The sequence below is a fragment of the Cnephaeus nilssonii genome, assembly GCF_951640355.1.
Source record: "Cnephaeus nilssonii genome assembly, chromosome: X".
NCBI lineage: Eukaryota > Metazoa > Chordata > Mammalia > Chiroptera > Vespertilionidae > Cnephaeus > Cnephaeus nilssonii.
The window spans coordinates 109,089,107-109,104,923 of record NC_137071.1 but is presented as its reverse complement, the minus strand read 5'-3'; the positions used below and the strand labels follow the sequence as shown (position 1 = coordinate 109,104,923).

The 15,817-nt window shown below is 37.5% G+C and overlaps 1 protein-coding gene across 1 annotated transcript in view; it reads left to right on the top strand.

Moving 5' to 3' along the window:
* Positions 1 to 743: 743 nt before the first annotated feature.
* OR13H1 (olfactory receptor family 13 subfamily H member 1) overlaps positions 744 to 15,817 on the top strand; it is a gene marked incomplete at its 3' end in the record, with an annotated part of 54,609 nt that continues 39,535 nt past the window's right edge. Inside the window, 2 exon segments of the mRNA XM_079764611.1 lie at positions 744 to 1,721; positions 14,363 to 14,525. Coding sequence (XP_079620737.1) covers positions 799 to 1,721; positions 14,363 to 14,525 — 1,086 coding nt within the window. The 5' untranslated portion in view covers positions 744 to 798.

Genomic DNA, 15,817 nt, shown 5'->3' with positions numbered 1-15,817 from the left:
AATTAAACTTTACCTCTGTATTGCTTAATTCAGTGAACATTTCTATGTGACTTTTCAGCAGCATTTAATGCACATAACTAATTTCTCCTTGTGGAGATGTGAAAACTGAAAAGTTTAAGAAGTTATGAGGAATACCTACTACTAAAAGATTAAATTTTGGTTCAGGTGTTGGAGGGAGACTGACATATTTGTCTCTGGAACACTAAAACATGATCAGCTAAACAATCACATGCATATTGAATGCTCAACTTCCTAAAGATAAGGCTAGATTATATATTCTTTGAATGTTTCTTTTTGCTGTCAGTCTGAGATTTTTCCAAATTAGTGATGATAACAGCTACTATTTGTGCAGCAATAACTAAAATACAGACATGGGCATTTTACATGTGTCTGTGCAATCCTCACAAAAAAAGTATACATTTTCCACATTTTAAAATTGATGAAATAGACTTAGAAAAGTACAAATAACAAGGTTATGAAGATAGTGAGTGGTAAATTCAGAATATTCATTTATTAAGTCATTCTTCTATAAATCCAGCCAATCTTTATTAAGCACCTACTATGTGCTGGGCACTGTCTTTAGCAATGGTGTACAGATTGAACATAATAGGTAAACTGTATAATGTATACCCTTGTAGAACTTGTATTTTAGTAGGCAGAGAATATGACCCAGGACTATGTGGTTCCAAGGTCTTATTTAGTTCTATAATGTAGTACAATGTACTCTGAATGGCTTTAATGTCATGTTACCATTTCATAGTAAAGTTGAACTTTTTCATTTTTAGACACAGTAGAACCATGCATCAAGGAAACCAAACTGTCTTTGAATTCTTCCTCCTGGGACTCTCAGCAGATTCTGAACAGCAGCAACTCATCTTTATGCTGTTACTGTGCATGTATCTGGTCACTATGGTAGGAAACTTACTTATCATCCTGGCCATTATCAATGATGCTCGCCTCCAAAGCCCCATGTATTTCTTCCTTGCCAATTTATCCTTCACTGATATCTGCTTCACAAACACGACAATCCCCAAAATGTTGGTAGACATCCAAAGCCAGAGCTCAGCCATCTCCTTTTCAGGATGCCTTTCACAAATGTACTTTTTTATGTTGTTGGTGGACCTAGACAATTTCCTCTTGGCAGCCATGGCATATGACCGGTACATTGCTATCTGTTATCCATTACACTATGCTGCATTACTGAGTCCCAAGCATTGTGCCCTGTTGGTAGTGACCCCATGGGTCATCTCCATTCTTGTCTCAATACTGCATCTCAGTTTGCTGAACCTCTTGACTTTCTGTGATAAGAGAGAAATCCCACACTTCTTCTGTGACCTGGAACCCATTTTAAAGCTTGCTTGCTCAGACACCCAAATCAACCACTTGACAATCTTAGTCATTGGTGGAGCAGTAATCTTTATACCCTTCACCTTTATTATTGTCTCCTATGCCCTTATTGGTTGTACTGTTCTTCGGGTTCCTTCAGCCAAGGGGAAGTGGAAAACATTCTCCACTTGTAGCTCCCATCTCTCAGCTGTGTCCCTCTTCTATGGGTCCATCATTGCAGTCTACTTCCTCCCCTCTCCTCACTACTCAGCAGAAAGGGATAAGGTGGCTGCCATCATGTATACAATTGTAACTCCCATGATGAACCCCTTCATCTATAGTCTAAGAAACAAGGACATGAAAGGAGCACTGAGGAAACTATTCAGCAGAAAAATGTATTTTGGACATTAAAGACACCTTTATCAACTTTTTAGACTTCACTGAGCACATAGAAGATACAAAGCCTCAGGCTACTGTGGAAGTTTTTACCTTGGAAGTTTTTACCCATCCATTTCTTTCTCCAAATCCAGGTCTAAGACTATAGATCAGACTTACATCTCCACAAAAAAACATAAAAAAACAAAAATGTTCTTTTGTTCCACAGTCCTTCACCACTTACATGCAAAGTTTTCTCTAAATAAGGTAATGGTTATATAGTCAGGACTTAATAGTTTCTCTATAATTTTGGGGTGTTCTTCCTTTTCCTCTCTACTGAACCTTACATGTTAGATCATTGATAGGAGGAAGGAAGGAAACAGGAAGAAGGAAGGAAGGAAGGGAGGAAGGAAGGAAGGAAGGAAGGAAGGAAGGAAGGAAGGAAGGAAGGAAGGGAGGATGGAAGGGGTGAAAGAGGGAGGGACAAAGGTAGGAAGGAAAGAATTGATGATAATAGCTCAAAATATCATAGATAATACCCTGTTAAAATTCACAACTTCCAAACAATAACTTGATTTTCACAATAACACTCTGAGGTAAATAATATGTCACTTTCATGTACTAAGAAAGGTAAAAGATATACTTGTAGAAGAAAAACAAAGGCAAAAACAATCATGTCATTTGGTCTGTTCTCTGTCCTACAGAGGCTTTCCACCAAAGTTAAAAAATTTTCAGCATTTCAAATCCTCTACCACCTGAACTCCACATTTCCAGAAGTATGAACCATTGTTCACTTTCCCCACTATCCTTAGAACACTCCATTTTCCAGCTACATTGAACACTTAATTTTTTGAGCTGTCTATTAACTTACATGACTCTTGCCTTTGTGCATGTTACATCTTCTCCCTGCAATACCTGTTACACTTTTTCTTCTTACATTCTCTGTGAATTCTTTCATAATCATTCCCTTCTCTCCTCTAGGCTCCTGTAAGCACTTTATGTTGCTATTTTATCACCTATCACAATGAATTATAATTATCAGAATATTCATTGATGTTAACCAAGAAGTTAACAGTCAGCACCATTTAATTAATCTCTGCAGCCCTAGCCTGGTATAATGCCTGGAACAGAGAAGGTGTTCGGTAAGCCAAATTGAATTTAAAAAGTTGCCATCTTTCAAAACAGAAAGTTTAGTTTTAGTTTATCTTCTGCTAACTTGTTGAGTAATACTAGATGAATCAACCAATCTCTCTGAGTTTTAATGTCACATTGAAACAATCCATGAAACAGTATACTAACTTTTGCCTCCTAGCTACCTCCATTGACAATATGAAACATGTTTGAGGTTAAAATATTCTAAAACAGAAGTCTGTGAAAGTGCCACATTAGGTAGGTGCCAGGAGTCCAAAATATAGCAAAAGAAAGTTACACAAGAATTTGAAAGCTTGAGACATAAGGATTTTTGTGTGAGTATGGGAGCTAATATAGGATATCTTGGCCCTTTTATGATGTATCTGTGTAATATCCTAATGTTTGATCACGGATGAAACTTCAGGCTTGTCATGCATTTGGTACTGCTAAAATGTATCGCATTGAGTTAAATAATGGGATGTTGGATGAAACTAGCATCTTTATTCCATGACACCTTCAGAGTTTATGATTTTGTGCTTACTCAGGCACCACAATAGTCTAGTCAGTGCTACTCAAAGTGTAGTTTGCAGACCTGTGCTAATCACAAAACTATATGTTACTGATTAATAAGTTTAGAAATTGAGATTAAAAGCTTACCATTTGAGACAGCATGAATGCACCAGTACGGTATTATACTGTCAAATAAGTCAGACAGAGAAAGACAAATACCATGTGATTTCACTTATATGTGGAACCTAAAGAACAAAATAAACAAATAAACAAAACAGAATCAGACTCATAGATACAGAACCCAGACCGATGGTTATCAGAGGGGGAGGGGTGTTGGAGGGCTGGGTGAAAAAGATGAAGGGATTGAAAAGTACAAATTGGTAGTTATAAAATAGTCATGGGGATATAAAATACAGCATAGAGAATATAGTAAATAATATTGTAATAACTGTGTATGGTGTCAGATGGGTACTAGTTTTATTGGGTTGATCACTTTGTAAGTTTTATAAATGTCTAATCACTGTAATGTACATCTGAAACTAATATAAAATAATATTTAATGTACACTGTAATTGAAAAATAAAATTTAAAAAAAGAAATTGAGATGAACATTTAGAAGCATGGAGCAATTTTATGCTGCCATGAAATTTTTATATTATTTTACAAAAGTATCAGTCTGCAAAAATTTGGACATTGAAAAAAAAACTGGAAGCACTAGATTCTTCTTTTTCTTCTTCTGCTCCTCCTCTTCCTCCTTTATCTTCTTCTTTAAAAAATCTTAAACAAGATTTTGTATGGTGAATAACTTTTTGGCCAATGCAATAGGTTTGATATTAGTTAATTAAGATTTAAAATAAATTATAGCAGAGTCAATAAACACACACACATACCCTTTACCCACTACTTTTCAGAGTACTCTATTTTGACATATTCAACATAACCATATACTCCTTACCTAATTTGTTAATGTAAGGCCATGACCCTTTCTGTGACTATGGATTGACTGATTGAGTTCTGTGTATCATTCTTGCATAAACCTCATCCATAATGAATCATCTTTGACTTCCAGTTTCAGTTTCTTTAAGGTGAAACAAGAACTTAAAGATAACTCAAAGAAAGCTAAATGCATATATCTCTTTGGGTAGCTTTTAATTTTTGTCCCCAATCATAAACAAGTTCAACTGACACACACAACTTTTGGAAAACACAACTGACTCTCAGTAAGGTAACACAGAATTGGTGGTACAGGACCAATGTAGGCATATAGAGAGTAATTGACTAGCTATAAATATTCATCAAGGCATGACCATTAACCAGAATGTTGTGCACAGAGAATAGAGAGTGTCTTTAATCTAGAGATATATTTACATCAAGATCAGTTAAGAAAGAGGTTAGTGTATATTTAAAAGATATAAGCTGCTCTGATTCAAATTGATTCAGGGGACCTGAGGGCTTACTTTTCATACACAGCTTACCTTATCTTGGCTCATATATAGAAAGTTAGTCTCTACTAGGAAGGAAGAATATATAACAGCAGTTGATACTACAGGTGACCTGTGTTCTACAGAATATCACTTCTCTTCCCTTGCCCTTTCTAAACTACCAAAGTTTGTTGTTGCTGGTATATATAATTTATCCCTACCCCATTAAACACACTTAACAAGTTGATGAGGGACAAGCAAAAACAGGAGTATACAGATAAGGAAGTAATGGAATGGGATAATTGATATACCAAGAAAATATTTCAGTTCCCTGGTCATACCTTAAGGCCATAAGAGGCCAAACCAAATAGTGTTTAACCTAAAAGTTTGTTGAGATGACAGAAAATATTCTGTAGTGTCTGAATTGAAAGTGGGGCTATCAAAGATAAGGCCCTGTCTCCATGATGCTAACCTTCCCACTCTAGAGGAAAAGGAGCTCTTAGAACATGTGGTTTCTAGAGAGCAGAAGCTGTCTTTTTTACCCCTGAGACCCAAATGCCCACCTTGATGCCTTTCACAAAGTAGAAGCTAAAAGTGCTTGCAAACTAAATAAACAAAAATGTGCCTATAGGTGCAAGATTTTGGGTAGGACTATGCCTGAGTCTGGAATTTTAGATAAATCAATCATATGATCCCTACACATCAACAAATGTGAATGTGTGCCAAACCAGTTTGGTTCAGTGGATAGAGCGTCGGCCTGCAGACTGAAGGGTCCCAGGTTCAATTCCGGTCAAGGGCATGTACCTTGGTTGTGGGCACATCCCCAGTGGGGGGTGTGCAGGAGGCAACTGATTGATGTTTCTCTCTCATCGATGTTTCTAGCTCTCTATCCCTCTCCCTTCCTCTCTGTAAAAAATCAATAAAATATATTTTAAAAAATGTGAATGTGTATTCACAGCCAGAACAAATTTATCTATACTAATAAAAGGGTAATATACTAATTAGACCAGATAGACCCGACATCCTTCCAGACAAAGCTGCAGCAGCTGCGAGGACCAAGGGGGCTGGCAGTGGCAGCAGCAGCAGCAGGGTGATGGGGGTGGTGCCTTCCCTTGATTGGCCATCAGTAGGACATCCCCTGAGGGCTCCTGGACTGTGATGGGGGGGGCAAGCTGGACTGAGGAACTCTCCCCAGTGCATGAATTTTTGTGCACTGGGCCTCTAGTTCATAGATAAAAACTGTAGTGGCTCATAGGATACTAGAGGCCCAGCATGATTGAAATCACTCGAGGAGGTGCCCCACCTCCTGCCATGTGAGGAGGCACCCCGTGGGGGACCGGGACACACTCCTGATTTGCACTGCGCCAGCTGTCACGGGAGTCAGGCAAGACTGATGCCACGGGGGGCCAGGACCCACACCTGACTCGCAGCGTCCCCCAGACCCCCTACCTGTGTCCACTCCAGGGCTGCCTGAGCTGCTGCGCCAGTTCAGGCAGGCCCCCCCTGCCTCTGTCTCCATGTCTGCTCTGGGCCTCACCTGCGCACGCAACCTCCTCCTGTCTGGTCGTGACCTGTTACGGAGTTCCAGCCTAATTTACATATTACCTCTTTATTAGATAGATGATTTGAGATGCCTCAAAAATCCCTCACCCCCCAAGAAGGCATGTGACAACTTTATGGGATATTATATGAAGAAATGAAGAAACTAATGCCTTTATTACATATATATCTACTCACTATGACCTTAATGTGAGATAACAACAATGGTTCCTATCACTGGGAGTGTACAGTAGTCTAAGACAAGCAATCTTGATGCAGACTACTCAACAACAAAAGGAAAAACACATTAATTAAATATACTGATAAATGAATGATGTTTTTACACTCTGATCCAGCACAGAACAGAATATCTACTGGAAATTATGGTGAAGGAAAGATTTTTTTAAAAACTAAATCAATAAAACAGAAACAAGTGGATCTGGCTTTTGTTTCTTAGCTGTATGACCTTGGGTAAGTCACTTTGCTTATTTAGTCTTCAAATTTCTTCTTGTGAAAAATAAGGTAAATAATACTTATTTCAATTATTTTTTCAGAAGTTTAATAAAATGTTCTATAAAAAATGCCTGGCATTGATACATGCTTAGTAAATGTAAATATCCTCTCTTTATTCTTTCTTTTTTTGTTTTGTTAATACTCACCTGAGGATGTTTATTACATTGATTTTTAGACAGAGAGATAAAACTTCAATATGAGAGAGATTCATTAATTGGTTGCCTCCTACTTGCGCCCAGACCAGGGCTGGAATTAAAACTGCAACCCAGGTATGTGCCCTTGACCAGGAATCAAACCTGAGACCCTTTGGTGCATGGGATGATGCTCTAACCATTGAACAATACTATCCAGGGCTTCATTCCTTCTTATACATTTAGATACTGAGGGTCCAAAAGAAAATTAACTCTGTTCCAAGTCACATCTAAGCTTACCTCAAAGATAAGGGTATTTAAAAAGCTTTACAAAAAAAGAAAGATGATAACTTGAAAAAATGTAAATATGGAAAAAGAGAAGAGTAGTATATAGAATCAGAGGAAAGATTTAGTCCAAGGTAATATAATTACACCTTAAACATTAAGAAAAATAAGACATTTCTTAAGCATCTTCTTGTGTAGTTTGTATCAATACTGACCTTGAACCTTATAGAAAAGAAGCCTTTTCAAGAAATCCCTCACTTGAATTTTTCTTAAGCAATAAATAATGGCATTTAACACAGAATTACTATCATGTAGAAAATGGATATGGCCCTTTCTTGGTCCAGAGAATAGTTGGAATAATATTGCACATATATATGGCAGCTGTCAAGTGTAAAGAAAAAGTGGAAAGGTATTTGGATTTGACTGCAGCAAAGAGGATCCTCAGGAGGGTGGCAACAATGAACATGTAGGAGACAAGGATCATTTGAATGAAGCCCTTGATGAAAGAGAACAAATAATTCATTATGTGGGTGTCTAAGCAGGAGAGTATCAGGAGTGGGGAAATTTCACAAAAGAACCTGCTCATAATTTAGACTTTTAGAAGTCAAATATAAAGGTCAAACATCCTAAAGAGACAGTATTGATAACTCCACCTGTGTAGCATGCAGACACTACTTGGTTTCAACAAACTTTGTACATAGCAGCTGGAGAGAGCAGTTCTGGTACATCCAAAGAAAGGACCTCTAAAGCATTCAGCATTAACTTGACTCCATTGTTTATTATTGAAACAGTATATACTCAAAACAATAAAGATGAACCAATAGTCTAGGAAAGGGAAATAGCCTACATTTTTGAGAGTGGATGAAGCAAAAAGCTAAGAGGGAAAATAAGTGTCTGTTTTGCCTTTCACCAGAGGTCAAAGAATATATGCTAACACTATAACAGAGCTTAATTAATTGAAACACATCTCTAAAATGATGTTTCATGTTGTTATTTTAAATGGAGTATATAAGCAATCTTGATTTGAAATCTTGCAGGCTAACAAAAGAAAGCACACCTTACACTCTAGTATCTAGAAGAGAAGTTCTGGATTATGTCTGCTCATCAGAATTCCATGTATTGATACCAGAACCCCACACTGGGTCTAGTTAATCTGAATCTCTGCATGTGGATCCTTATCACATTTTTTTTTGTTTGAAGAAAAATGAACTTCATTGAGGTATAGGTTTCATCCAAAAATGTACCCAATGTAAGTGTACAGTTGAATGAGCGGGGCAAATGTATATAGTTGTGTGACTACCACCTCACAATCAAAATATAGAACATTTACATCACTCCAGAAAGTTCTATCTTGCCTCATCACAGTCAGTCTATCCCAGTGATGGGCAAACTTTGGAGCTTGGTGTGTCAAACTTCGCCAAAAAACTGAGCATAACACGGGTAGTGTGTCACTGAGGAAAAAACATTATTTCGTGATATTTATAGTTTAAATAACATAAATGTATAATTGTTATATACAATTGTATTTAATAAACCAAAAACTAAATATTTAACTTACCTGCTTAGTGACTTCTTTGTTCATTGTCAGTCGGTTTCTTTTGTTGGTCTTGATATTATTTAGCTTGTGTGGGGTGCCGGGAACTAAGATAAGTGAGGGGGAGGGGGAATTCTTTAACTAACCTGCTTATTAGTGACTTTTTTGTTGCTGAATTTCATTGGCTAAATCTTCAATTGAAGGTTGGTATTTTGTACACTTCAAGCCCAAGCAAGCGCTACTAACTTCATCTGTCAATCTGTTTCTTTTGTTGGTTTTGATATTATTTAACGCTAAGAATAAGGCCTCACAAAAGTATGTAGAGGGAAAAATTGTGAGTAAAGCCATTGCTATATTTTCCAGGGTGCTAAAAGTGTCTGGTAGTCGGTTCCAGGCACTCCAACTTTCCTGTTCGTAGTGGCACTCCTCTTGATTATCCAAGCGGCACCTTTCCAGATTCTCAAGCTTTGACCTCAAGTCGACAAACACCTGAGCCCAGATACTGTCTTGAAATTCTGCAAGTTGCATCTCCAAATCATCAATTTGCATCCATTGGAAACCATTTAATTCCAAACTACTGTAGACTACTACATCAGGATACTTAATTATTTTCATGGTCTGTTCTAGACTTATAAATTGACTAAATCTATCACTAAACTGGTCAAGTAACGAGTCTAAAACATGCTGGTACTTCATATGCAAGAGTTCCATTTCATTTTGTACAGCTGCACTGGCCTTCTCAAAATACTTTGTTACTCGAGGAAAATACTTATAAGTTTTAGTTTCTACATCTCGCTTGAAAATTTTAACTTTACTTTCAAAAGCTTTTATGTATCCAAACATAACATCAATACTTTTGCCAAAACCTTGTAACTTTAAGTTCAGTTCATTAATATGAACAGAGAGATCTGTAAAAAACATCAGGGTGTTGACCCACTTATCATCATTAAGCTGAGGAAAGTTTCCCAGATCCTTATCGTCAAGAAATACCTTAATTTCTTCAAAGCACTCCACAAAGCGCTCAACAACTTTGCCTCGGCTCAGCCATCTTACATTATTGTACATCAGCAGTCCACTGTAGGTGGAATCAACGTCCAGTAAAAGTGCCGAAAATTCTCGCTTGTGAAGGGGGCGAGCAGCTATTAAATTAACTATTTTTGTAACAACTGACATTAAGTTGTTTAAGTCGGTGAATCCTGCCTTGGCACATAAAACCTCCTGATGGATAATACAATGAAAAGGCACAATCGGATGCCCAATAGCTTCTGTAAACAATTTGACAAATCCAAATTTTTCCCCCACCATATTTGGTGCCCCATCTGTCGTCACTGACACAACTTTAGAGATATCAATGCTTAGGTCACGAAATGTTTGTATAACAACCATACATATTTCGCTTCCTGATTTACTTGTTAACACTGATACTAACTTTATCAACTCTTCTCTCATTGTGAGACCATCAGAATATCGACCAATAATGGCCAACTGAGCATGTGATGTGACATCAGTAGTTTCATCAAGAGAGATCAAAAAATATTTACACTTCCTTATGTCTCTCTTTAATTGATGTTGTACGTTTGTGTTCAGTCTCATTATTCGGTCTTTTATTATATTTCTACTGAGTGGTAACTCAGATATTCTCTTAGTAATTGCATCTTTATTCTGTATATCATGAAATAGAACTGGTGCACATCTTAGGAGAGTTTCTTTAATAAATTCTCCCTCACTGAGCACTTTTCCATGCTGAGCTATAGAGTGAGCAATGCTCAAACTTGCAGATGTTAAATTTGTAGAGCCTTTCATAAATTTAAGGTTGGAATTAGATTGGCTCTTCTAAAGGTGTAGCTGCCTGGAAATGTATTCCTTCCTTTCATCCTCACTTTTTTCCAAGAGCTGGGAATGATTAGTTTCAAAATGTCTATTTATATTCCACGTTCTGCTTACTACCGTTTCAGTACATAGAATGCAAAATGATCTGCCATTTTTTTCTATAAAGCCATACATCTTGGTCCATGTCTCTTGAAAGGGTCGGCCACTGCTACTACCACTTCCTTTACTTAACCTTAGTTTTTTTTATTTTTTGGGTTCTCCATCAGGGGAGCAGTGACAGAAGATAGAATTATAGATAGCTTGTTAGGCCTGCAGGCAATTAGGGGTTAACTAGCCTAACTAACCACAAAATGGTGCATATAACTGTCTTTTAGGAAAACGCAGGGTTAATAAGCAGAAATAGGGGTTAATAAGGATGCACAACAGTAATAGTGGTGAAATGGAGTCTGCACTATGGAGCAAGATGGTGTTCCTTATTTGAATTAAAATGGCTGCCGCTATTCCTAATGCTGGGAAACGGCACCCATAGCACGCCACAAACCCTCCCCTCTCCCAGCCTCCCACTCACTTATCTCAGTAATGATGGATTAGAAATCCATGACACCCCAGAACAGTAGATAATGGTTGCTGTGGTTAACTGTTATTTGGTTACTGGTAATGGCAGGGCCCCCAGAGATGCGTCCCCCGCTGCGTTCTGCTGCTTTCTGCTCTGCCAGCGGAAGTGAGGGCAAAGATCCTGGCTCAACCGGAAGTCCCAGAACGAGACGCTCTGTGCTGGACTTCTGTTGTTTTGGCCTACAGACCTCCGGCACAGAGTGTCTAATAGGGGAGGATGAAACATTTGTGACTAGAGTCGCAAATGTTTCATCCTCAGGAGCAGCAAATGTTTCATCCTCAGCATGCGGCCGCCTCAGCAGCTGCGTGTCTTCAGAAATGGCTACGCGTGTCAGTGCTGACACGCGTGTCATAGGTTCGCCATCACTGGTCTATCCCATCATTGGAACCAGGCAATCACTGATCTATTTTCTGTTACTATGTATAGTAAACCCTCAATTTTGTGGACCCCAATTTAATGGACTTCAGATCTAACAGACAAGATTTCTAGTCCTTTTTTCACATGTGAAAATTAACCTGTTGATGTTAAAATGCTTTTAACCTAGAGTTGCTTATATTTAAATTAACAGGCTATTTTTGTTATTAATTCATTTTTATTTTTAACACATTTTGGTGAATAGGCCATATGTTGTAAAAAACACTGTAGTAGTTTCACTAACATAAATAAATATTACATATCTACAACTATAGTCTACATATTAAAATCCAAGAGACAATGCTCAGTCAATGATTAGCATGTGATCACAACGCATCATGTGCGGTAATTGGTTCTGTTGTTGTGTGTCATGACATTCTGCAGCATTTTTAATGCACACTGACCAATGTTTCCACTTGCACTGAGTCACGCCCCAGCCATGGGCATTTGTTTACTTGTGGTGACTGGTGAATGCATGCATTTACTAGACCTATTCAGTATAAATTTAAAATTACAGTAATACATACAGAAAACTTCTCTGTTAAATTAAACTTTTCATGCATACTTAATTTTAATTACACAACTGTGCCTGCATAAGTAAAAATGAGTAAATTCACTAATTTGTCAAGTTTTTAACATAGGCATTAAGAAAACCTACTTTATTATATAATGGACTTTCGACTTTAATGTACACCACCTCACCCAAATTAGTCCATTATACCTAGGTTTCACTGTATTTTTTTGTCTTCGAATTTTATATAAGTGAATGTATACAGTACCTAGAACATACCATTTTTAAAAGTTTTCATAAGTGATTCTGATGGACAATGATGGGAACCACTAATACAGAGGTTTCCATAAAGGATAGAGTCAGAGATGACCAGTATGAGTTGGATATAAACCAAAGGGTTTATATTCTAGAAGCATATGTTTACTTAAATTATGATATGAAAAATAATTCTTAAAAATTACTATGGTTCAAAACTAAGGGCCATACAGAATTACTGGACAGAAATTAAAATTTATATTTAACTTTACATTTATAGTAAACTTTAACTTTACTATGACTAAATTTATATTATTAGACTTTGAAAATTTATTATGTGTCAAATATGACATACCTAAGTGACATATATCTCTCTCAGATTCATTGTCAAATGCAAAACCTCTCAATGTTTTTAAAAAAATTCTGCTTCAGTAGGAAGTCATCAAGGTACTAAAGCACATTACTTAGTAGTATTACACTATAGTGTGGAAGGAGAACGAGGGCTGGGATTGAGGATAGAATTTAATAGACTCAGTCATGAGCACCATAATAGAGCTTGCTGTCATGAGATGGATCCATAGTATGTACACTAGACCAATTACCTGTTGTCATGGAGCATTGGTCTGGATACTGCCAGTCTCCATGGGTACCTTTGCATCTTTATTCTCAAGATGTTCCCATTACAAATGAGATTAGACAAGATGTTTTCAAATGTAGCTTCTGGCCTGAACATTCTGTGATTCTCTTTTACTGAAATCCTTGATTTAAAAACGCCTATCAAAATATTTCTTACCACCAATACTTAATATTCGGTTATAATGTATGTAAGAAGGAGCAAAAAAAAAATCTCATTGGAGGAGTTTGTAAGTTCAGGTTATTCCAGCTCCTAAGGTGACCACAGCAACTGTGACAGAGATAAGACCTCAACGTGGGTTCTCTATTATTGGAGCTAAATATGTTATTTGAATACTATGTTTTATATTTGTTATGTATTCTGTGCTGTTTTTTTAATCCTCGCCTGAGGATATGTATTTATTGATTTTGGAGAGAGAGAGAGAGAGAGAGAGAAACATAGATGTGAGAAACATTGATTGGTTGCCCCCATGCAACCTAGGTTTATGTGCCCTGACTGGTAATTGAACCCTTAATCTTTTGTGTATGGGATGATGCTCCAATCAACTTAGCCACCCAGCCAGGGTTATTATTTCTAATATTACTTTTGGAATCATGTAGAAATTATAACAAGATGCCAAACTTTATTTGAAGAAATTATACTATCAAGCAGTTGTTTTAGCTTTACATTTTTTCCCTTTTTTACTGGGCAAGAAAGTAAAGGTACACAGAATTAAATAAATTACAAGTTTTGAATGTGTATAAGCAAAAGCATTTTTCTTTCTTCTCCTTTAATGAGCCACTCACAGCATAGGCATTTGAAATATAAATTCAGGTTAACTTAATACAGATCTTCCTAGAGTATCCATAAATTCAATGGGTCATGAAATTTACATACAAGAGAAAGTCTATGTAACCCACAAAAATGTACTTTTCTATAGAGAGCATTTCTCAGAGATGTGTTTTCAAAGCAAAATAAGGAGCCAATCTAGGGAATGTGCTAGCTTAAGAAAAGAAAAAATAAACCTGTATTTGCTTAAGTCACAATCTAAAAACTATACATTGATGATGGTATGAAAAAGATTACCTATATCCATACTGATAAGAATCACAGCCCTATTAAAATAAAAATAATGTTTGCTGAAAGATCAAGAAAATATGATTCCATTGAAAACTGTCATAAATATAGTAGCATATGTATAAATCTAAATTTATTAAAATGTTAAATATATGAAATGAAGGACTTTCAGAAACACTTGTAAAATAAGACTTCCCAATTAAATGAACATATAAAAAATCATAAAAGATTCATTGTAAACATGAAAACTTTCTCACATGTATGGAATGTGAACCAAAAAGGTTACGGGCAGTTTCAGCTCATGTAAGAAAGAAGAGTATGGCAGACATTTTACCTCAAAGGGCACCCCCTCAACTTTACTTTGACACACCGGAAAGAAATATACCATGCCACAAAGGGAAAACACAGCCCCTAAGGGAAGAGGAGGTGGAAGAAGAGACCAAGGTAAAATTATGCAAGTGCTCAGTACTGATCCCAGAGAACATCACAACTCTAGGCAGATCATCTGAGTACCCATTTAACTCTGTCATCTCCTCTGCCCACTCATGCACAGGCCTTCTCTCTAGTGAAACCCTGCCCTTGAGAAAAAATCCTTAGATCATGCTCACTATAGTACAAAGACTAATTCCAGCTCCAAAGGATTCCTGTGAGTTGCTGGGTGTGGGAGGGGTGAGGGGGAAGATGGCCTGAAGAAGAGGGAGGTGGACTGTTAACAAAGGTGACACCAATGGATTCAGTTAAAAGAGTCTGGTACAACTGGGAGAAGTTGAGGCAAGATATCTCCTCTCTCTTCCTGCATCTGGGTAGAGCTATGCCTGGTGACCACCACTCTTTCAAATAATGTACTGTTGCATACAAGTGCCAATGTTCTTGCAAAACCGACAAAAGCTAAATGACACGGTAGACAAAGCAAGGATGTTGTTCCTGGCTGTTTCTCTTCAACAATGATAATTTGCCACATCAACTTACCTTGCCAGGCACGAAGCATCAGAGGATTAGCTATTAAAAGAAAGACATTTTCTCATTCATTACAGTCTGTAATGCAAAACATCCAGAGATGAAAAGAGTCCGGTTTTCACCATTAAAGTAGAAATTATTTCCAGCAGCTTTGGGAGAAAATGCAATTATTTTCCTTTCTGTCACAGTTTCTACACTCACCTAGAGATGAGAATTTCCTATTCAAATGGCCTTGTCTTCCTTTGAATAATGCCAGTGAATGATCTTCCCTGACCTGGAGGTAGGGAGGCTGGCCCCTGAGTTCTAAACATTTGGGATGCAGGTTCACCAAGGACAGAGGTAATTAAACCATGCTGAGTCACTGCAACACATATTCTAGTCAGAGAAATAGGAAACTTTTCATAGGAGAAAGAGAATAAACAATTTAGGCAGAATCCATCCGTTTTTACCAATACCAGAATCCACTCAGACCAGATTGCTGCAGGCTTTATCAGTGGTCTACTCATGGAGATGTCCAATGAGCTCCCCTTTGAGTCCTCATGGATCTGCTTAGCCACAGCTACTTCCCCACTTGCCTGCCACCACAGAGAAAGAGAGATAACCATAGCTCCACCTACACTAACCAGAGATTCTTTTCTGTGGCAGATCTCTTGGCTAGCTTGGCTGTCGAGTGAAATTGGCTCAGGTGGCAATTTGTATCCCTGAACAATTCACTGGGCTTTGTTCTGGCCACTGTGCTAGTCACAGTCTCAGTCCCTGATTCACTTCCTCTCCCTCTC